The sequence below is a fragment of the Dermochelys coriacea genome, chromosome 1 (genome assembly GCF_009764565.3).
Source record: "Dermochelys coriacea isolate rDerCor1 chromosome 1, rDerCor1.pri.v4, whole genome shotgun sequence".
NCBI classification, from domain to species: domain Eukaryota; kingdom Metazoa; phylum Chordata; order Testudines; family Dermochelyidae; genus Dermochelys; species Dermochelys coriacea.
The window spans coordinates 161,809,380-161,832,496 of record NC_050068.2 but is presented as its reverse complement, the minus strand read 5'-3'; the positions used below and the strand labels follow the sequence as shown (position 1 = coordinate 161,832,496).

General features: G+C 39.1%; 1 protein-coding gene across 20 annotated transcripts in view; it reads left to right on the top strand.

Moving 5' to 3' along the window:
• The window catches only part of TTC3 (tetratricopeptide repeat domain 3), a 148,014-nt gene that overhangs the window by 22,903 nt on the left and 101,994 nt on the right, over nucleotides 1–23,117 (top strand). For 18 of the 20 annotated variants that reach the window (XR_006278693.1, XR_006278695.1, XM_043507493.1 and 15 more), the window contains exons 6-11: nucleotides 3,056–3,109; nucleotides 13,498–13,621; nucleotides 16,552–16,637; nucleotides 16,983–17,077; nucleotides 20,505–20,567; nucleotides 22,601–22,655. Coding sequence is in view for 18 of the 20 variants with exons in the window: in XM_043507493.1 (XP_043363428.1) it covers nucleotides 3,056–3,109; nucleotides 13,498–13,621; nucleotides 16,552–16,637; nucleotides 16,983–17,077; nucleotides 20,505–20,567; nucleotides 22,601–22,655 (477 nt within the window). In the remaining 2 variants the exon portion in view is untranslated. The remainder of the gene's footprint in view (nucleotides 1–3,055; nucleotides 3,110–13,497; nucleotides 13,622–16,551; nucleotides 16,638–16,982; nucleotides 17,078–20,504; nucleotides 20,568–22,600; nucleotides 22,656–23,117) is intronic. The other 2 variants (XM_038387970.2, XM_038387963.2) reach the window with 1 other exon arrangement.

The window sequence follows — 23,117 nt, the reverse complement described above, 5'->3', positions numbered from 1 at the left end:
GTGACTGTTCTTGTAAGGGAAGTACAATGATTCAGTAATGTCTGCAGGAAAACTGGCTCCTGGGGCTTGATTGGAACATGGACCATCTTTTTGTTATGTGCTTGAACAGTGGATAGTAAAGCATTCTCTGATCCATGATTGCAGTACAGATAATAGAGCCATGTCAGTGAGTTGAGAGTTCCTCCTACCCGCAGAGTGAAATAAAGTTGCTTTTTCTTGGTCACTTTCACTCTTCTTTTGCTCAGTAACAGTTTGCTGTTTCAGAGTAGCAGCCGTGTTAGTCTGTATTCGCAAAAAGAAAAGGAGTACTTGTGGCACCTTAGAGACTAACAAATTTATTAGAGCATAAGCTTTCGTGAGCTACAGCTCACTTCATCGGATACATTTGGTGGAAAAAACAGAGAGGAAGATGTCTGTCTGTATCTGTGCGAGTTTTTTCATGAAGTTGACAGATTTCCACTCTATACGGCTAAATTCAGTGCCTTGCATAGTGACAGGTTTCAGAGTAGCAGCCGTGTTAGTCTGTATTCTTCATGAAGTTGACAAGTACTCCTTTTCTTTTTGCGAATACAGACTAACACGGCTGCTACTCTGAAACCTGTCACTATGCAAGGCACTGAATTTAGCCGTATAGAGTGGAAATCTGTCAACTTCATGAAAAAACTCGCACAGATACAGACAGACATCATCTTCCTCTGTTTTTTCCACCAAATGTATCCGATGAAGTGAGCTGTAGCTCACGAAAGCTTATGCTCTAATAAATTTGTTAGTCTCTAAGGTGCCACAAGTACTCCTTTTCTTTTTGCGAATACAGACTAACACGGCTGCTACTCTGAAATCTGTAAGGAGAGTGATCACTTAAGATAAGCCATCACCAGCAGCGGCGGGGGGGGGGGGGTGGGAAAGGAGGAAAACCTTTCATGGTGACAAGCAAGGTAGGCTAATTCCAGCAGTTAACAAGAATATCAGAGGAACAGTGGGGGGTGGGGTGGGGGGGAGAAATACCGTGGGGAAATAGTTTTACTTTGTGTAATGACTCATCCATTCCCAGTCTCTATTCAAGCCTAAGTTAATTGTATCCAGTTTGCAAATTAATTCCAATTCAGCAGTCTCTCGTTGGAGTCTGTTTTTGAAGCTTTTTTGTTGAAGTATAGCCACTCTTAGGTCTGTGATCGAGTGACCAGAGAGATTGAAGTGTTCTCCAACTGGTTTTTGAATGTTATAATTCTTGACGTCTGATTTGTGTCCATTTATTCTTTTACGTAGAGACTGTCCAGTTTGGCCAATGTACATGGCAGAGGGGCATTGCTGGCACATGATGGCATATATCACATTGGTAGATGCGCAGGTGAACGAGCCTCTGATAGTGTGGCTGATGTGATCAGGGGATACCATCATAGGGCCTAAATAGATATGTGGACAGAGTTGGCAAGTGAGCACTCTCCTTACAGTGTGTATGATAAACCCATTGTTTCATGTTCTCTGTGTGTGTGTATATATAAATCTCTGTTTTTTCCACCAAATGCATCCGATGAAGTGAGCTGTAGCTCACAAAAGCTTATGCTCTAATAAATTTGTTAGTCTCTAAGGTGCCACAAGTACTCCTTTTTCTTTTTACACCAGTAGGAGACACCAAACAAAGGAGAGGTGGAAGCAGCAAAGAAAATTGAGGGCGAGTTTGCAAATGATGATCCAAATATTTAATGTGGGGTGTGGTTTTTTTGTTTTTTGTTTTTAAATTGAAGTATTGCACAGTTTTTAAATTGATTGTGTGCAGTCCAAAACTGCATCTTGATGGTCCACTCTGCTGTTACATGACTTCATAATAACTAGTGCAGTGGTTCTCACCACGAGTATGTGCACCCCTTGGGTGCACAGAGGTCTTCCAGGGGGTATGTCAACTCATAGGGATATTTGCCTAGTTTTACAACAGGCTACATGAAAAGAACCAACAAAGTCAGTACAAACTAAAATTTCCTGCAGATAATGACTTGTTTACACTGCTTTATATACTATACCATTGAACTGTAAGTACAATGTTTATATTCCAATTGATATTATTTTATAATATGGTTAAAAATGAGAAAATAAGCAATTTTTCAGTAATAGTATGCTTGTGACACTTTTTTGTATTTTGATGTCTGATTTTGTAAGTAAGCACCTTTTAAGTGACGTGAAACTTGGGGTAAGCAAGACAAATCAACCTCCTGAAAGAGGTACGGTAGTCTGGAAAGGTTGAGAACCACTGTACTAGTGGGTTGCACGGTTTGTTGCTTTTGTCTGAGCACATTGCCCTTACAGAGGCTTCATGCATCCTAGGTTATGGCTACAGTACGGACACGGTGTGCTGTTATAGCCATGCCACTAAAAGCCATGCAGTGTAGCTGCTGTTTGTCTGAAGGAGAGAGCTCTTGCCGACAAAAACAACTTTGACCCCCCCACGAGCAGCAACAGCTTCGTCAGTAGGAGGGTGCTCCTGCTGATAAGGCACTGTTCGCAGTGGTGCTTTTTGTCCATAAAACTTTCTCCTTTGGGGGCTTTTTTTAACACCCCTGAACAAGTTTTGCCGACGAAGTGCTAGTGTAGACATTCTCCTGGTATTCCCTCCCACAAGCTCCCTGTGTGCCAGCCTCCTTCTATTTCCTTTCACCCCACTATTCTTGTTTTTTGTCTTTCTGTCTGGGAAATAAGTCATTTTGGACATCAACATTGTACTGTATTGGGAGGATCAGCAAAGTTGAGATAGAAGGGGTATTGTTACGAGGTAAGGTGTTAATGGCTGCCATCAACTGGTTCTTTGAAGCTGCTGGCTCTCCTAATCAGATTTCTTTTTTCCACCTTCTTTTTTTTTTCCTTCTGATTTTCACCAAAATCAATATGATTCTACTCACTGTTGCCTAGATCATTCCCTCAAATTTTTTGAATGGATCAGATGTAGCGTTCAAAAGTTATCGCATTACAGACAGAGAAATGCTGTTGAGTGAACAACCTCACTTTGCTTTTGGTTGGGTGAAAAGTCTGATTTCTTTTTTGTTTTTTTGCTTTTTTTCCCCAGAACAATCCATTTTTTATCGGTGGCATACTGAGTATTGGTACTCGAATAGAAAATGTAAGTTATTTTGACTTTTTTAAAAAATAAAAACCTCTGTAAATACAAATAAGGCGCTTCCATCTGTTTGCAGCATTTCTTTTTTACATATACACAAGGTACATGGGTATATAACAGCTAGAGCACTTGATGGTATAATAGGTCTCATTTTCTTAGAAGTCTCTCACTTCTGAAGTTTTGGTGTATGGATGTACTTTTTCTTCTGCATGTCACTTTCCCTTAACCTACACGATGGCATAAACTAGAAAGTTTACTTTAAAAGAAATTTGCTTTATAGTTTGCCATTTTGAAGACCATATCATAGCCACTTTTTATAGTGGGAGAAATAAATCAGGCACAGCTATAACTTGTTACTGGGTAATTCACTACTTATATTTTTATTTAATTTAAATGGCATTTTGTCTTGATGGACATGCATTTAATAGTAAATAAAATATTTTAAATTCACAATCTATTTTAAAAACACACTGATAGAACGTACCAGTCAACAAACATTCTGCACTCAACCCCACTCGTTTAGAAAAAGCTTTGAAACATGCTTTGATGGTCACCCAACTCAGGCTGTGTTGGACACAGGAGAAGTGTGTTTCAGAGTCCAGGGCTTTTCACTTGCAACACCCTGCTTGAGGAATGTGTGTTCTCATGTCAGCTGTCGTCTCAGTTTGGGTTGAAGCACAAATACATAGGTGGGTGTAGTAGGATCCTCAGTGGGCTTGGGTGGTTTAATGGTTAGCATCCACTCAGTCAGGGGTAGTGGTAGGGGAGCCTGTGCCTGCCCACTCCACCAGGCTCTGACCCAGGGCCCTATGAGGGTCAGCAGCATTGATAGTCCCTCTGAGGTACACTTTCTGGGTTGCTTCCTACCACTGCACCTTCTGCTTCTGGTCCCAGATAAGGAAAAATATAAAAAGGAAAGCAGCCAGCCAGCCTGAACTGGGCTCAGCATATAGTCCTGTACTTCAGGGATGCATCTCTAGCCCCTTTTGGCTGGAGTTGATGGGGTAGTTCTGTACTCCTCTCCAGCTTTCTGAGCGGGCTTTGCTCCCTTTTCAGCCATGTTGCCAGTTGGAGCATGTTCTGCTGGGTTAGGGGGGCAGGGCTAGCTGTACCCAGGACTGTCCTTTAACCCCATACATTTCAGTGTGGGGTTTGTATACCCCACCACAGTGAGTCACCAAGAAAAATGCTAAAGAGATCAAACTCTACAACTTGAATGGTACCCAGAAGTTAATTGAAAGCCAGTGCAGTTGAAAAGAAGCTTGTGCTCCCTCTGGGAAACCCAGATAAGTAAGGTTTCAGAGTAGCAGCCGTGTTAGCAGATTTTCTCATTTTACGTTAACGGATACTTCTAAATGATCTTCAACAGGAGCACCCATTCTGTTGAAAAGTAGCTTGCAGGATGATGCAGACTCTTAAAAGTGATCACCAAAATAAGCCTTCTGCAGAAACACCTTAATAATTTTGTATTGTGTGTTCTAAAGGTAACTCAAATTTTATGATGCTACAGTGACAAAATACAAAACTTAAGCTGGTAGGTGTAAACCAATATTTACTTGTTTCCTTCGGTGGAGTGATTTTAATGATTGAATAGTGCATTAAAAATCTTAATAAAAAAAAATCCTGCAATACTAAGATTCAAGTACACTAGTACTAATAATTAATCTGTCAAAAAGAGCAGTTATGGGAAAGCAGGGTGAATAAAAATCAGTGATTTTTAAAAACAAAAAAACATTTGAATTTAAATTTTAAAAAGTTGTATTTTAAATTAAGTATATTTTCATATTTCATTTATCTTAAGACCTATGCTTACTATAATCTATTTAAAATTTAAATTTAAAAAAAAAACGGTACATTTGCCCAAGTGTTAAAGAAAGTCAGACCACTTAACTGGTGGAAGTCACTTGCGAAGCACCTGGAACCAGTTTTTGACAGCTGTAGCCTCTTCTACACATACAGAAAGAGTATTTTCTTTTTTCATTTTGTTCAACGAGTTCAGTTCAGTGACTAGTTCATTCAAAGTTAAGAAACCAGTTGGGAGTCGCTAATGCAGGGAAGCATGTTTTCCTCTTCCAACCTGAATAAAAGCTAGGTGTGAGAAGATGAGTCTACTAGTTCTAAAATGTTGAAGGACAATGGTGATGAAACAGGTTTCAGAGTAGCAACTGTGTTAGTCTGTATTCACAAAAAGAAAAGGAGTACTTGTGGTACCTTAGAGACTAACAAATTTATTTGAGCATAAGCTTTCGTGAGCTACAGCTCACTTCATCGGATGCATTCAGTGGAAAATACAGTGGGGAGATTTATATACACCGAGACAATGAAACAATGGGTGTTACCATACACACTATAACCAGAGTGATCACTTAAGATGAGCTATTACCAGCAAGAGAGCCGGGGGGGGGGGCGGGGGGAGGAAGAAAACCTTTTGTAGTGATAATCAAGGTGGGCCATTTCCATCGGTTAACAAGAAAGTCTGAGGAACCATGGGGGGGGGGCGGAAATAACATGGGGAAATAGTTTTACTTTGTGTAATGACCTATCCACTCCCAGTCTCTATTCAAGCCGAAGTTAATTGTATCCAGTTTGCAAATTAATTCCAATTCAGCAGTTTCTCATTGGAGTCTGTTTTTGAAGTTTTTTTTGTTGAAGAATAGCCACTCTTAGGTCTGTAATCAAGTGACCAGAGAGATTGAAGTGTTCTCCGACTGGTTTTTGAATGTTATAATTCTTGACGTCTGATTTGTGTCCATTTATTCTTTTACGTAGAGACTGTCCAGTTTGACCAATGTACATGGCAGAGGGGCATTGCTGGCACATGATGGCATATATCACATTGGTAGATGCGCAGGTGAACGAGCCTCTGATAGTGTGGCTGATGTGATTAGGCCCTATGATGGTGTCCCCTGAATAGATATGTGGACACAGTTGGCAATGGGGTTTGTTGCAAGATAGGTTCCTGGGTTAGTGGTTCTGTTGTGTGGTGTGTGGTTGCTGGTGAGTATTTGCTTCAGATTGGGGGGGCTGTCTGTAAGCAAGGACTGGCCTGTCTCCCAAGATCTGTGAGAGTGATGGGTCGTCCTTCAGGATAGGTTGTAGATCCTTGATGATGCACTGGAGAGGTTTTAGTTGGGGGCTGAAGGTGATGGCTAGTGGCGTTCTGTTGTTTTCTTTGTTGGGCCTGTCCTGTAGTAGGTGACTTCTGAGTACTCTTCTGGCTCTATCAATCTGTTTCTTCACTTCAGCAGGTGGGTATTGTAGTTGTAGGAATGCTTGTACATTGGTCAAACTGCACAGTCTCTAGGTAAAGGAATAAATGGACACAAAACAGACGTCAAGAATTATAACATTCAAAAACCAGTTGGAGAACACTTCAATCTTTCTGGTCACTTGATTACAGACCAAAGAGTGGCTATCCTTCAACAAAAAAGCTTCAGAAACAGACTCCAAGGAGAGACTGCTGAATTGGAATTAATTTGCAAACTGGATACAATTAACTTCCGGCTTGAATAGAGACTGGGAGTGGATAGGTCATTACACAAAGTAAAACTATTTTCCCCCCCCACTGTTCCTCAGACATTCTTGTCAACTGCTGGAAATGGCCCACCTTGATTACCACTACAAAAGGTTTTCTCCCTCTTTCCCTCCCCCCCCCCCCCCCCCCCCCCCCTTGCTGGTAATAGCTCATCTTAAGTGATCACTGGTTATAGTGTGTATGGTAACACCCATTGTTTCATGTTCTCTGTGTATATAAATCTCCCCACTGCATTTTCCACTGAATGCATCCGATGAAGTGAGCTGTAGCTCACGAAAGCTTATGCTCAAATAAATTTGTTAGTCTCTAAGGTGCCACAAGTACTTTTTGAACAATCAGTTCAATTCACTAACTAGAGATTAGTACTTTGTTTTGTCAATGTTAGTTTTAAATGCAAACTATGTTTTGATAAAAAGTTTCTTAGATATCCAGCACATTTTAAGGAGTTTACTCCTAGGAGAATTCTGTGCCAAAAAATTTAAATTTTTGCACACAAAGTTAAAATTTTGCAAAATTCAGCATATTTTATTTGTCGAAATAATACAATATAATCATGCTCCCAGTATCAGCCTGGGACTGTTAATGGGAGCCCCAACCCTCTGTGCCAGGTGTGTGCAGGAGTGTTGGGGGAAATTACTTTTCATGCTGAATTTGTGAAATTCTGCAGGGAACACTAATTCTGCACAAATGCTGTTTTGTGCAGAATTCTGGGAGAACTAGTCATTTTATTTAACTAATAAAAAAAATTAATGTGTGCATTTTTAATTGAATTAAGTTTTTCATTGACATGGAGTGTGACACATCACAAATAAAATATTATATAGTAAGTAATGCATCATTCACTATTTTGTAATGTAATAAATGTAAATTAAAAGGTATATAATTGCTTACATTTGTATACAATGTATCCTTCTGGTTAGCAGAAAGAAGCATGCAATATAGTGTAAAGTCTATATTGAGTTGCAAATCAGTGTTTTTATGGTTACTAATTATAGAGAATCAACCTTCCCTTAAGGGAAAAAACCTAAAGTACAAATACAATTCAGGACTAAAATAGATTATTAAATCAGTTTCTTGCTTGCTGATTTAAATGATTTTAAAATTGATAAATTAAATTGCTTTGATTTTAAATTACAATCCTTTCCCAAACAGTGGCTTTTCTCCTTTTTTTTTTTTTTTTTTTTTTTTTTTTTTTTTTTTTTTTGTTTAAGTTATAAAAAGAGGGGTGGGTGTAATGCTTCTGGAGGCACCAAGAGCTGTGCTTCACCTGTTACCATCTTCTTGCTGCTTGAGGGAGTGTGGTCGGTGCCATCCTCGTGTCAACTTCCCAACACAACAAAACTGTCAGCAACTCAAGAATTCTCCTCTGTGCTATTCTAACTGTACTTTTGCCCTGCAGGTTGATAATAGATGCACTGCAACTCCCATGTCCATTTAAAGTGCCCCCCTGTGGTGTCCAGCCCCTGATCACTGGATGTCTACAAAAGTACTAAGTTCTTTATTCCAAAGGAACAGTGTACCTAGTTTACTAGTTTTACCCTAGACTATTGCTCCTGTATCAATTGTAGCACTTGTGTTCAATGATAATTAAACAAAAGGAAATTCTTTTTTAAGAAAGAATAGAGATTGAAATTGAAACAAGTGTGAGCGATAGAAACAAATGGCTACATACAAAGCAAAATCATAAAACGCTAACTAAAGCCTCCACTTATTAATTCCCATCCCAAAGTTCAGTTTTCTTGCAGCAGTTTGCGAGCTACAAGGAGCCCAAACTCAGCTATGGCTACACTACAGTTTAAGTTGATGCAGAACTGCTTTCCATGCCCTCCCTAAACTCCTCCCCCCCATTTCTTGCAAACACCGGGCCTGTCTCAGCATCCCATTCATGCTACACCTTTGGATAGCTTCCAAAATGATACCTGGACTTAGCACAGCTATAAGAGCCTACACTGCCCTGCACTATCATCTCCCCTTCCCACCAAGTGTTGTGTGTTGTTAATTGGTATTTAATAAAAACATACTCTCTGAAAGATAATTTTTATTTGTCTCCTTCACAAGGTGGTTGCTGCTGGAATTAAGACACAGTGGCAATTAGATCATTTGCAGACTACAAATCTTGGTCAGGAATCAACATTTTCAAGGAAGGTGGAAAGTTAACAAAGCAGACAGGGTGCCATATAGAAAGACTCATTACTGGTGGTCGTTATCAAAATAGTGTCTTAAAGCTTCCCTGATTCAAATAACCCCCCATTGCGCCCCTTCTAATAGCCCTGGTATTTGGCTGCTCAAAGTCAGCTGCCAGGCGATCTGCCTCAGTGCTCCAGCAAGGGGGAAACTTTTTACCCTTAGCCTCACAAATATTATGGCTCCTATGACCATGGGAATATTTTCCTCATTTAGGCCTAACCTGCCATAAAAGCAGCGCCCATGTGCTTTTAATTTGCCGGAGGCACATTCTGTACCTGCTCAGCCTATTGTTGAAGCACTCGTTGCTGCTATCTAGGTTTCACAGGTAAGGCTTTATGAGCCTTAGGCGTAAGGGGTATGCTGGGTCTCCGAGGATCACTATGGACATTTCAACTGCCCACGGTGATCCAAAAGCATCTGCAATACTATAGAGAAGTACCCCTTTCTATTAACATACTGTGTCGCAAGATGATCCGGGGCCAAAAGTGGGATGTGTGTGCCATCTGTTGCCCTGCTGCAGTTAGGGAATCCCCTTCCTGCAAAGCCATTCACTATTTCATACACATTTCCAAGAGTCACAGTCCTTCATAGCAGAATGTGATTAATGGTCCTGCATGCTTGCATTAACGCAGCTCCAATGGTGCACTTCCCCACTCCAACCTGATTTGCCACCAACCGGTAGCAGTCTAGAGTTGCCAGCTTCCACACAGCCATTGCTATATGCTTATCCACCGAGAGGTCAGCTCTCATTTTGGTGTTGTGCCACAGTGCTGGGGCAAGCTCCGTACACAGTTCCAGGAAGGTGGCCTTCCTCATCCGAAAGTTTTGCAGCCACTGCTCGTCATCCGACACCTGCATAATGATGTGATCCCACCACTCAGTGCTTTGTTTCCCAAGCCCAGAATTGACGGCCCACTGTGTGCAGTTGCTCTATAAATGCCAAAAGTAATCTGGTGTTTTCTTTCTATGACATGTAGCAGGTCAGGCAACTCTGATTCCTATTCAGAGTGGGAGTTCATGATATACTGCATAGAATCATAGAATATCAGGGTTGGAAGGGACTTCAGGAGGTCATCTAGTCCAACCCCCTGCTCAAAGCAGGACCAATCGCCAACTAAATCATCCCAGCCAGGGCTTTGTCAAGCCTGACCTTAAAAACTTCTAAGGAAGGAGATTCCACCACCTCCCTAGGTAACGCATTCCAGTGTTTCACCACCTTCGAAGTGAAAAAGTTTTTCCTAATATCCAACCTAAACCTCCCCCATTACTCCTTGTTCTGTCATCTGCTACTACTGAGAACAGTCTAGATCAATCCTCTTTGGAACCTCCTTTCAGGTATCTGAAAGCAGCTATCAAATCCCCTTTCACTCTTCTCTTCTGCAGCCTAAACAATCCCAGTTCCCTCAGCCTCTCCTCATAAGTCATGTGTTCCAGTCCCCTAATTATTTTTGTTGCCCTCCGCTGGACTCTTTCCAATTTTTCCACATCTTTCTTGTAGTGTGGGGCCCAAAACTGGACACAGTACTGATCATCCATGATTTGTTCATAACAGTGACCACAACAGTAGAGAGCAGTGCAGGATCCATCCTTTCAGACAGAGATGGTTGGCGCACAGGGGCTGTTGAAAAATGCCACAAAATGCAGTCAGAAGCCTGTGGAATGATGGGATGGAAAAAAAAAGGCATCATGGGATATTGAGCCCACACCCATGATGCATTATGATCTATTGTGTTTTCCTACAACTCCTAGCTGCAGAAGGTGGCAAGTAACATAGTGGGATAGCAAGTCGCAGTGCACTGCTCTCACTGTCTGTGCTAGAGCACCAACTGTGTATGCCCGCCACCTACAGAAGCAGCGTTATGCGAACATGCTCAAGCAATGTAATTACAGTGCTTTTAGATAGTCGGTGTGACTTGCGTCGACAAAATTCTAGTGTAGACAAGGCCGTAGTCTTTCATGAAGCACTCCTGTTCAACAAGGCGCATCTCAGTGAATGGAAACAGAAATATCCACCTTGTGATATACTAAATCAGTCTTTTGTCTTTATTCACAAACATGGCCACCCCTTGCTGTCATGTCGTTCCTTTTCACTTGCAATTAGTTTCAGTGTTTATAGTTGCTTTGTTGGTTTTCCATTGCCTTTTCTGGGTTGTTGCTGGGGTGGATGATTGAGCAATATGTTACATCATTTGCTAGCCAGAGTGGGCTGACAGCTCCCTTCCACTTGAACTGGCCATCACCAAGACACATTATTCTCTGGTGACTCACTTTCACTTCAAGACCATAAGGGCTTAATTTTCAGTATAGTTACATTATTCCTTAAATATTTACTATATGCACATTTCACGATAAGTGAGTGTCGATAAGTTACAAGCTTTTAGTAGAGAACTCGCATGCTACCATTTATAATGAATGTAGTAAGTTTGTCAGGTCCGAGGAAGGAGCTGCTTGCAAAGAATATTGAGCCATTTGCCAGTTGTCACCAGTGGGCCTTGGTGTCACAGTGGGCATTTACTATGCTGAGTAACATTCAGTTCCTTATAAGGCGCAATGATTGGCTGATGACTACAGGCAAGTTGATCACACACAATGCAGATAATAGTTTTTAAAAATTAACATTTGGTTTTATACTGATATACCAAAAGTGTTCTTTCTGGTTTGTTGTCAAAGAAGGATTTGAGGAAAGGTTCGTAAGTCAGGAGTAGTAATCTCTAGCACCAGTAAAAAGTAATAATGTATTAGAAATACTACTTATTGAAAGGCATTTTGATATGCTACCTTGCCTTGACTATACTGCTGCCTGCAGTGATTCAAGAGCAGGAGTACTAACCTCAAGGCAGACTGTTAGGAAGCAGAGTACAAACCCCAAATTGGCTGTGAGTTCTCTACTAAGGCTATGTCTACATTAGCATTTTTGTCAGCAAAACTGTTTTCAGTCAGGGGTGTGGAAAGAAACCTTGATCGACATCAGTTTCACTGATAAAAGCGCCAGTGTGGACAGCACTATGTTGGTGGAAAAGCGTCTCCTGTCAACATAGCTACCACTGCTCGTTGGGGATAGTTTAATTATGCTGGTGGGAAAGCTCTCTCCTGCTGGCATAGAGTGGCTTACACAGGAGACTTTACAGTGGTGCAGCGGCAGCGGTACAGTTGTGCTGCTGTAAGGTCTGTAGTGTAGACATAGCCTTAGAATTCACCAACAATTTATCAAGTGTAAACTCCTTAGGCACTATAGCAGCATTAACATGGAGTCACAGACAGTCCCCTGGGCTATTCTGAGCTATCTCACCACCCAGGTGTGCGTACTTTTGTGATCAATGATCCTTAACACCAAAAAACACAGCAATATTCAAGTTACTCTGAGTCCCAAAGGACCAGTCACTTAACCCATGTCAGTTGCACCTTAAGTCTCACAACAAAGATAATGCTTTCAGCCAATCCTGTAATAAACTATATAAAGATTTATTAAATAGGAAAAAGAAATTTAGACAATTCTTTACAAGAGTAAAGCAGTAAACATACACAAATGAGTTACAATCTTAAGTTTCAAAAGGTAGTAGAAGTTTATGTAATCCACAAGCTCTATGTCCTTAAGGGCTAACCCAGGCTAAGCAACTGGGGATCTCTTGCTTATGCCTGGAAAAATCTTGTCCCCAGAGTCCAAGCATCAGTTCGTGTTAGGGGTTTCATACCTCTCATATCATGTACTCTGAGCTGGAAACTCAACTGATCGGAGGAATCCACTTGCATGACTTGTTGTCACAGGGAGAAGGACAGAACAATACAAGTATTTTGTTCTCTTGAGGGTTTGTAGGGAAACTCCAATTGCAGGGTCCCATAATAGTCTGTCAGGTGTTGATAGACCTTTCCTTTTGGGAAAGGCATAATACTTTCTGTTAAGATGAGCCCCTCACTAATTAAGGTGTTTCTCCCATGTGGTGATTTATACAGTCACAGAGGTTCACAATGTAACTGCTGAAATATTACCGTACAATATCGGATACAATATTATAAATGATATTAATGCATGCACCAATTCATAAGCATTCAATGAAGTATAAACACATTCTTATAATTGTTAAAATAGATATTAGAATTATAACATAGGTGAGCCAGACTGATTCCAGCTATGTATTTGTCAGTGTCCAATTGAGACGTGGGCACCTTGGTATGAGCAGGCCCCTCATCTGCCAGCGTCACTGGTATGTCACATTTAACCTAGCAGCTAGAGCAAAAAACCTATTCTAAGGTTGTCCATGTGCCTTTGTTGTGCATAAAATTAGGTGGCTGTTGTAATTTGTGAAAATGCAAGCTAATGTTGTGTTGGTTCTCTTTGACCATATTTTTATGCATAGAAATAACATATCAAGTGTCTGAAATAAACTAAAAATGTCTTTTCTGAATTCTGTGGGTTGTGGAATAGATATGAAGTATTTAAACTATGCTTTTCTGTTTTTTCCAGGCAACACCCTAAACATTTGCCCTTGCACCTTATTTTTCAGACTATTATACAACATTGCTTATATACTATCCATATTTCTTACATTTTTTTACTTTATATTGTGTTGCCAGTAATTTAGGTTATTTTCTTTTACTTAGCTTATCCCTTATAAGAAAAACTGAGTACAGTTGGTAACTTTCTCTAATTTTTACCCTTTATTTGAAATAGAGAGTTTTTGATATTGGGGCTGCCCTTGCCTGGGTGAAATGTACAGGCGAGTTCAATGTTCTACAGAAATTAGAAGAACTTGGAGATTACTGTTGGCCTCCTCTAGAAGCTTTCTTTGCTAAATGTAAGTATAATCATTGTGACAGGTATCCAATTTCCTGCAATATTCTGGACAAATATTATTGAATTGGGCTACACTTATTGAATTAACTTTTAAATATCATGGGATCTCATATTAAAAATGCAAATGTTTGTGGTGTTGTGGGATTATATGTAAACTGTGTAGGAGACCTGACTAATGCAACCCTTGGGAAGTATTATGAGCTTCAAAGGACTCTTTTAGAAAATGGGCTAAGACAGGAATGAATTGATAGTTGAGCAGGTTTTCTAGGGGGTGTTTGTTTTGGGGACAAGACCTTTATCTATGAATTACCTATTCCCAGGATCAAAAGTTCCAAACAGCATAGAGGAGTAATTCGCAGATTCATGGGGGTGCTTTTTTCTCAACCAAGGCAATTACGAACTTGTGATCATGAGGGGGAAAAAAACCTTGGTGAGGCTTGAAGGACTACTCACCAGCCAGAGACCTTGTAGGATTTGGGGCAATCTCTGGTAGCTTATTATCATGCATGTAGGTTCTTTTATTGGTTTTAATATGCTTTCTGTATAATGCTTTTACTTTAAGAATAAACATATTTGCTTAGAGCTGTGATAACTTGTAACTGTAGCAGTTACACTGTTTACAGCCTTTGGAGAGTAAGCCAAGTGCAGACACAGGCCTGTTAGGTGGTCTGCCTTGCTGGGGAATAACAGTCTTAGAAGAGAACTGTGCAGCCTGGACATGCCCCGGTCAGGAAGTAGAGAGGTGCATGTGTCAATCCAAGAGCAGTAATGGCTTAGGAGCTGGAAATCTAAGAATGGGTGCCCTTGCTGGATTATAGAGGAGCAATTCAGGTGCAGTTGCCCAGACTGACAAGCATTTAAAGAAAAAAAAAATGGGGGAAGATACCTTGTCATGGGGTGGTTTGGGGTGTGGATGTGTGTCTGAGTCCTATATATTTTTTTTTCTTTAGCTTTGGAACAGTTGAGGCATCATGGGAAAATTAGAATCTTTTCAGTACAGAAGGATTATTCTCTCATACTTACGTATTTGTTTTCTAATGTTCGTTACAAAGGATATTCTTATCTTGACTTTATCCATTCCTGCTGCTTATTCCCTCATTGACATCCTACTCTTAGTCAGTGATAGTAATTTTCACAGCAGTTGATTGAATCTTGAATATCATAACCTCATTTGTGGAATAATTGACAAGAGCCAGATGAACTCTTAGAAAATAACAAAGGAAAAGACAGAGAACATGATTATCAGCTAAGTGAAACAGTTTCTAAATGCAGTATACTTAATTTTTTCGTGGAGTCATCCACTCTTCAGTATTGTCAGCTATTCTAAAGCTAGAAAAACAGGTTAGCAGTCTTTCCTTTGCAAAATCCAGTTTTGCTCCAGTGTTTATCATTGTTCCTGCTGCCTCTGCCATTGGTATGATATCCCCATCTGTATTAAAAATAAGCTTTTGATAACTGGGATGTGTTCTGTCATCAGTGACATTGGAATCTGAATCCTACTTGGCGTGAGGTACTTTTTTTCATAGAGAGACAATAAACCAGGATATTTTCTCTTACCTTCCTTTTCAAGAATGACTGTTAAAGAAAACAAGGCTGGTCTAACATTTGATGGAAGACTTCAGTATAACAAAAAACAAAACAAATAAGAGTTTATATCTAATTATAAAGAAGTGACTCACTAGCACTTTCTAAAAATTATCTGAAGTATAGTAAAAAAAAAAAAAAAAAAAAAAATTTAAACAGGAGTCCACAAGTTTGACAGTGTCTTTAGGCAGATTAGGACACTGATAATTTTGGTCCCATTAGAAACTAGTGAGAAGTCAGTTTCAAAGTTAAAATAACTCCATAGCCTTTGGAGACAGTCTGATGATTGGATATGATCAGAAATTTTGCAATCATCTTGCTCAGGAGGCTTTGTCTCTTGTTGTGATGTCCTGTGGATAGGATGGGTGCCTCCTATGTTAAAAGACAACATTCCCATATACTGACTCTGTCAGATATTTTTAGAAACTCTTCAATTTTTTCATTTTAAAATATTCCAAACAAGTAAATAATTAGCTCTAAAGTCTTAGCCCACTTGGTTTTAAGTGTAAGCTCTTCTCCTTCATAGAACTGTTTGGGGATACCCTCTGGTACTCATTATCTGGCTAATATTTTTCTTAGTTCCCAAAGTCTTGAAATGGTAATGGATTTAATAGGTAACTTTACATCCATTTTGTGTGGATATTTTAAAGCATATAACAGTAGTAGAGTGAAAGATCGTTACTTTGTCATCCAAATGAAATACTTGATTGAAACAAAATGTTCGGTGGAAACTTTTAACTGTTGTTCATTCTACTGCATGACTGTGATGGTTAACACATTTATATCTGTTTGTTATATTACTGTGATTAGAGCTGAATAATATCTGTGTCAGCTTCATGAAACTTGAATAAATTATTCAGATAGATGAGAATTTAACTCTTATGATCGAAAAAAGTTCTATTGTAGTAGCAAAAGGCTCCATGGCACTGAGATGTAGGCTGAGGATGGCAGGGTTTGGGCTTTTAGTACAAAGGGAGAATCATTTAGTCCTTGATTCAGCAAGGTACTTAAGTACGTGCTGGCTTCAAATATTTGAGTAGTGTAACTGACTTCATTGAGATTGCTCACATGCTTAAAGTTAGCACTATGCTCGTAATTTTAAGTACTTTGCTGAATTCAGTTGGGACTTACATATTTTGTGCAACAGTGGAAACAAAAATAATCCACATTCTGTTTGAAATTTATTACTTTGTTTTAGCTTATTTCTGTTGTTGATGAGGGAAAAAACAAAACTAGACACATCCTATCTATGGTTATAGAATATACAATGATTGTTACAAGCAAGCAGTTAAACCTATTGTTTGGCTTATGATTTTTTTTCCTTACCTTACTAATTTCTGCTTACAGATAAACATTATATAACTAAAGTTGCATTGGAAGACTGCAATTTAGTTGAAGAGTTTGAAGCTCAGAGTTGTGAAAACTGTATAAAGGTAGGACAAAACACTAAAGAGTGTATGTGTGCGTATAATTTTTTTTTTTTTTTTTAAAAAAAACAAGAGTAGTCAAAGATAGTCAAAGTAACAGAAACTTGTAGATAAGCTATTGGCCAAAAATAAGTATTCCTTTTATAGGATCATATGCCAACACTTATTAGGAGTTGCATGCCTTTTAAGATAATTACACTGCTCCAGGTCAATTAGTTATGAGTACATTTCAACATTTGGTATACACACGAATGAGACACTTAAATATATATTATTAAATGCTTTTAATGTTCTCATCACAGTTGGGTTAAATTCTGATTGGTTGCATATTTGTTTTTCTTGATCTTACAGAAAAGTGAATTTATGAAAAAGAAAGGAAATTGTGAGTTTTCCCAAGAGAAATTTGCTTTTGCTATAAGCTCATACACTAAAGCCATAGAATTTTGGTAAGAACTAAGTCAACTAACTGGATCATCTTTGCGTATTTTACATTTTTATCTTTTTCAGACTTGTCTTGGTTTGTTGACCACCCATTTAAAAATCAGATGATGCCTAACTGATTTACCACAGTTTTGTTTACTTTCATATTATCTCTGTTTCCTGTCTTAGTACTAAAGACGCTTTTTATCTTTGTCTGTGTTAGTGACGTTTTAAAAAAATGCCCACCATTACTAATACTAGTTCAGCAACACCGGCTCGAACAGTGTTGGTAGCGGTAGGGTAAATGGCCCTTCAGCTTCAGAAGCCACTTTCAGTGCTGTGTGTTAAACATGATCCCATCAGAAAAACAGGAAACACTACTGAAAACGGCTACTGGAGCTGATAGGGCTCCCAATGTTACTGGCACTAGTGGGGCTGGCCCAGTGTTGGCACCAGTGGGATATTAGGGTTTGAGAACATGCTTACTTCATCTAATATGTGTTGCTTATTCCTCCCCTGAAGTCATCCTTTGGGTGGTTGTGGAAACTGTTTTATAGGTATAACTTCAAATGGAGAAAGAAAAGTAGAACTAAAACAAATATTATTCATGCAAATGGTACAGTATTTATTTAGTGTATAATGCTATGCCTTATAAAATAAACTAGCAACAAAACATTGGTTTGGTGAAATTACCAGTGCTATCACAAGCAAGTGCTGCTTTTGGCAAATTCCGTTGTGTCTGTGGAAAGGCTGTGTACTTCATAAAGATTCCTATCTTAGGGAGTGTTGGGCCTGACATATATTGTAGGCATGCATTTGGAAGGATTGATGCCTTCCTAATGTCTCCCCTCACATTGTGTGTCAACTAGTAAAGTAGATTTCTTCTTTGAGCAGCTTCCCGTATGAGTGCTCCCCTTTAGGTGAGTCTGCATCCCTGTGCCTGTGATTGGAGATTTTTGGTAGCAGTGCTCGTTCGGGCCGCTTATACACTCCCACAATCCTGGGCCGCTTTTGGCGGCTCTATATTACGCTAAGCGGCCAAACTACCGTCAGTTCCTTCTCAACCACTTTTGGCCTGAGATGGAGCCCTTAGCAGAGCCTATTTAGTATATCTTTAGTGTTACTCTTTAGTGTTGTTGATGTTGTAGTGATAGAGTAGAGTTAGTTTGTTTGAACTATCCTCCTCTTCCCCTCATTTTCTTTCTTTATTGTTTAAAAAAATATATTATTTACTCCTGAGGGAATTCTGCTCCAAAAAATTAAAAATTCTGCTCCAAAACAATAAAAATTCTGTGCACAATATTTTAAAATTCTGCACATTTTATTTGTCAATAAATAAATGTGGCGGCTCCAGCATGGCAGAGGGGAGCACAGGCCACTGGCTGTATGGAGTAGGGAGATCTCCCTGCAGTCCCTTCCTCCCCCACCCTCTTGTGGTCATCTCATCTACTTGAAGATTGGAAGAAATAGGGGATCTCATGCTGTACCCTCCCATATATAGTTTTCTTTAAAGATAAAGTTACGTTATGACCACATCCAAAGTTCTTACCAAAAATACTTTCCTCATACCACCTAATTAGTTTATACCTCCCATTGTTCTTTCCCAAGCCATATGCAATAAAAGCGAGGCCCTGCTCCACATGCTAGATGTTAGAAGAGCGTTAGCACTCTATCTCAAAAGAACTAAACTGTTCAGAAAATCATCAAAATTATTCCTTTCTATTACTTAAATATCAAAGGGTTCAGCCATATCTAAACAAAGGCTTTCAAAATGGATTTCCAGTTGCATTCACCTCTGCTATAGTCAGCATGATATGCAACCGCTGCCGGGAACTCGAACACACTCCACAAGATCCATTTCCACCTCTATAGTCTTCCTGAACAATATACCAATCAGACATCTGTAAAGCAGCCACCTGGGTAAAAAACTGAAAAAAAAACTTCTGTAGCAGCAGTGCTTTTGGGTTCCTGTCTATATTAGAGAGAAGCCTTTGTAGATTGTACCAGTTCACACCTTCCTGAGATGGAGAAACTGTTTGGTACAAGCCATCTTGTAAAATGGCTAGGACAGCGATAAATGAATTAAAACATAGTTTGCTTATTGCATGCTCAAGGTATTCTCATTGTTTTCTGCAGTTTCTTCCCATGTGTCCAGCAATTAAAAAGTTAAAGATGCAGCATTGTTGTAGATGTAGTTGTTCATAGAACTGAGTGGAGAACTATAGTCATAATCAAAGACAACAAACGTGAGAACCACAGGCTGGAAAATTGCTTCCTTTATATGAGGGTGAGGAAGCTAATTTCCTTTTCCACGACTTTGGTATTCTGCTTTCCTCAATAGTTGGGACAGTGATATGTTTGTTATTTGAAAAGTGACATCTTTATGAAAATTGTTATTTTAGTGGTAGACAATTAAACCCTATGGCCTAGTACTCATCAGTATTCACTTTACCCCTTATGATTCTTGCAGATTAGACATTCCTATATTTCAGTGATAGAATGCTCTCTACTTCTGTAGTAAATAAAAACAGTATTTGTGTCTGACGGCATCATGGTAGAGCCTACAGGACAAGGCCAGTCTTCCTCTTTCAATCAGAGAATTTTGTTAGCTGTCAGTCTGCTGCAAGAAGATTCCTAGCTAGCTGGGAGAACCTCCAAAACAACAGTCAAAATAGAATAAAATACCCTCTTGTTTTCTTTGTTAATGTTTCTATGTTAAATGAAGTCCTAAGCAATAATACAAGTCACAAATGAAAAATCTGTTTTGCTGTTGTGCTGATTTTTGCTTCAACTCCTCTGGATAGCATTGGATTGATCCAGGAACAGAGAGGAAGTCTACTGTAATTCATTCAAGAGGGCTTGATGGAGTAGTTGTATTAGTGTATTGTTCAGAAACAAGAATATATTTGTCTAAAAACATTAATTTCAGCACCAAATAAAGTGGAGTATATATTACAGTACAGCTGGCCTTTCTGCACCTCAGGCACCTTTTCCAGCCTGAAAAAGTGAAGTTGAGCTAAGAGAAAATCATGGTAAATGTACCCTCTCAAAGGATTTGTACTGCACTTCAATAAATTCAACAGAGCTGAGCTGCAATTTATCTTCACTAATGCTTTACTCCTGATGCACCCCATTCCTTCCTCCCCTGAATATTTAGATCTTTCTGAACTGATTTTTAATGTGTGGGAGGGAACTGCCAGAATTGACTGAGTTCTGTACCTTGGCCGAGATTACACATCTGAAATCAATGGGATATTCAGATTAGTAAAATTAAGCATGTTTATAAGTGTTTGCTGGATTGGGTCACAGATTTGCACATCTTGAGGAAATGGAGTGGTTGGAGAATTTTATTGTGAAAAATTAAAATTTGTTTTCCTTATGATTAGTCATTTTATATTGTTCAGAAGTAATATACTTTATTAACTGATACCTTTTTAATAATTTATTTTTAAGTCCTGAAAACCATCTTCTTTATGGTAACCGGGCTCTCTGTTTTCTTCTCACTGGACATTATGAGTAAGTAAATCATTTCTGGGATCTGAAATGCTGAAGTTTCCTGTAATTGCAAACTCTGAATTGACTGTATACTGGGCAAAGTAGTATTTTAATCCCTCGAAGATACAATGCTTGGTTCCTGAAGTAATAATAGCACAGTATAAAGGAGACAGGATAAAACTGATTGTTTTCAGGCAGACTGAAAATAGCTGTTTAAAAAAAAAAAAGTGTGAGCTGTGTTATCATCTAGTTCTTCGTTAGGCTTTATATTTAAGTTTCATCTTTAACCTTCTATTTTATTGCTGATTGTCTGAGCAAAGCCATCCAGCAAACGTGTTTATCTTGTATGGCTGGATTTCCATCCATTTGAAAGGAAATTCCACAAGGAAAATATGATTGAAAACTTGAAAGATGTAAACATCTTTAGAAAACGTATATTTTGAATAGATATAATTTGCAGCAAATACAAATTAAAGCTTGTAAATATTACAACTCATCTGATCTTTTCCTCTACCTTCCACCTGTAGCAGGGATCCCATCCCATCTCCTGATATACCTTACCCCCACTCTGATCCCCTCCATTTCCCTGGTGCTCAAACTCACTCTTAGCATGCTCCCTTCCCTTGCAGCATAAGCATGCTTTAGTTTATGCCATCTTAAAAAACAAAAACCCACTGAAACCCTACTTGCTTCTTTAGCTATTGCCCCTTCTCCCCTTCATTTCCAGACTAATTGAATGCATTATCTACTTCAGTTGTCTGGAGTTCCTCTCCTCCTATGGCACTGTAACCCCTCTTCAGTCAGGCTTACTTTCCCTCCACTGAAATGGTTCTTGCCAAAATCTCTAATGAACTCTCCTTTGTAAAACTCAGAACCAGTACTCTGTTGTCACTGTCTTTAACTTTTGACATTGTTAACCATGCTCTTCATTAAATCTTGTTTTCCCTCTGCTTTCATGACTGTCCTCTCTAGCCACTCCTTAGCATTTTATTAAGAATCCTCTTCATTTCCCTTCTGACTTTCTGTGGGAATCCCAAAGGACTCTGTCCTTCTCATCTCCTTTTTCTTCCTAAGTGTTCTTAGTCATAAATATGAGTTCAGTGTTTTTATACTGATGACTCAGATTTACCTCTCCATTCCTGATGTGTCACCTGTCCATGCTAAAAATCTCATCTTGTGTCTCTGACATTTCTTTGTGGATATATAGTTGTGAGGTGAAGCTCAACATAACCAAAATAGAGGTCTTGATTTCCCCCCATACAAGCCTCCTTCCCTCCCGCTTTTAATCACCATAGACTCAATTTCTGTTTCACTCAAGACCATAATTTGGGTGTCATCTTTGACTCATCCCTCTGTCTAGATCTTCACATCCAAACTATGCCTAAATCTTGCCGCTACTTCCTGCATAAATCCTCAAATCCTGCCTTTCCTTTTTATCCACACAGCTAAATCTCTCATCCAAGTCTTCTTTCATCTTGCATCTCAGTCACTGCAATGTCCTCCTTTTTGATGTTGACAGATCCTGTCTTGCCCCACTTATAGCCATTTAAAATGCTGCTGTAACAATAAATTTTAATGGCTTGTTTTGACCACATCAACCCTTCTTTGCATCCCTTCATAGTCTCACCCCTTCTCCACTGCATCAAAATACTTGTTTTCACCTTGAGCATCCTTTTGCATGGTATCGAGAAGTCGAACCCTGCGTCTAATGCACAAATGATGCCTGTCTTGATTGCCACAAGGCCACCTTATTGTCCATTTTCAGATCCCTTCTTACAACTCCTCTTTGTCTTGATGGCTACAAAAAACTTGATAGTTAGGCAGATGGTGTGCTGTGCTTCTTATGCTAACAGTTATTGTCCTATTATTCCTTTTTAGTCCCCCTCCATAAGTTTTTGTTATATATACCTGTTGTCTATAGTCTTACACTTAAATTAAAAATTCTTTTGGGCAGGAATTCTTTCTTTGTTATGTCTGTACAGTATCCTGCACAGTGGGGCCCTGAACTCTAGGTATTACTGCAATACTAATAAATACTTCCTTTTTTTTTAAAGGAAAGCTCTTGTTGATGGAAAAAGGGCCACTATTTTGAAGCCTAATTGGCCAAAGGTTAGTTTAATGTAAATTTGGCAACTCTCTCTTTACAGTAGAAAGAAAAATACATCAGGTGGTCTAAATACAAGATCCCAGTGTCTGATATGAGGGTACAATCCTTTTAGATGCAGAGTATTCTCCACTCCAGTTAGCTCTCATGGAAGTGGCAGTAGCTCAGCTCAGTAATCAGAGTAAACTTTTTAAAAAAAAAGATTAAAAGTTGGATTGATTTTTTTTTTTAATATTATTGGGTGGTGTTTTTGTATGCATGAGGCTGAAGGGTAGAGAATATATTGTAAATTTTTAAAACACTGTTGTGATAAATAAAACACATATTATGTTGCTACATAGCATTAGAATATGCAGAACACTTTATAATAAAATATGCAGAACAGTGAAAAGAGTCTCATTCCCAAAGTTTAGTCTAAAAAGACTTAAATATGGACAATTACACAAATGTTCAAGTGCAAAAGCGGT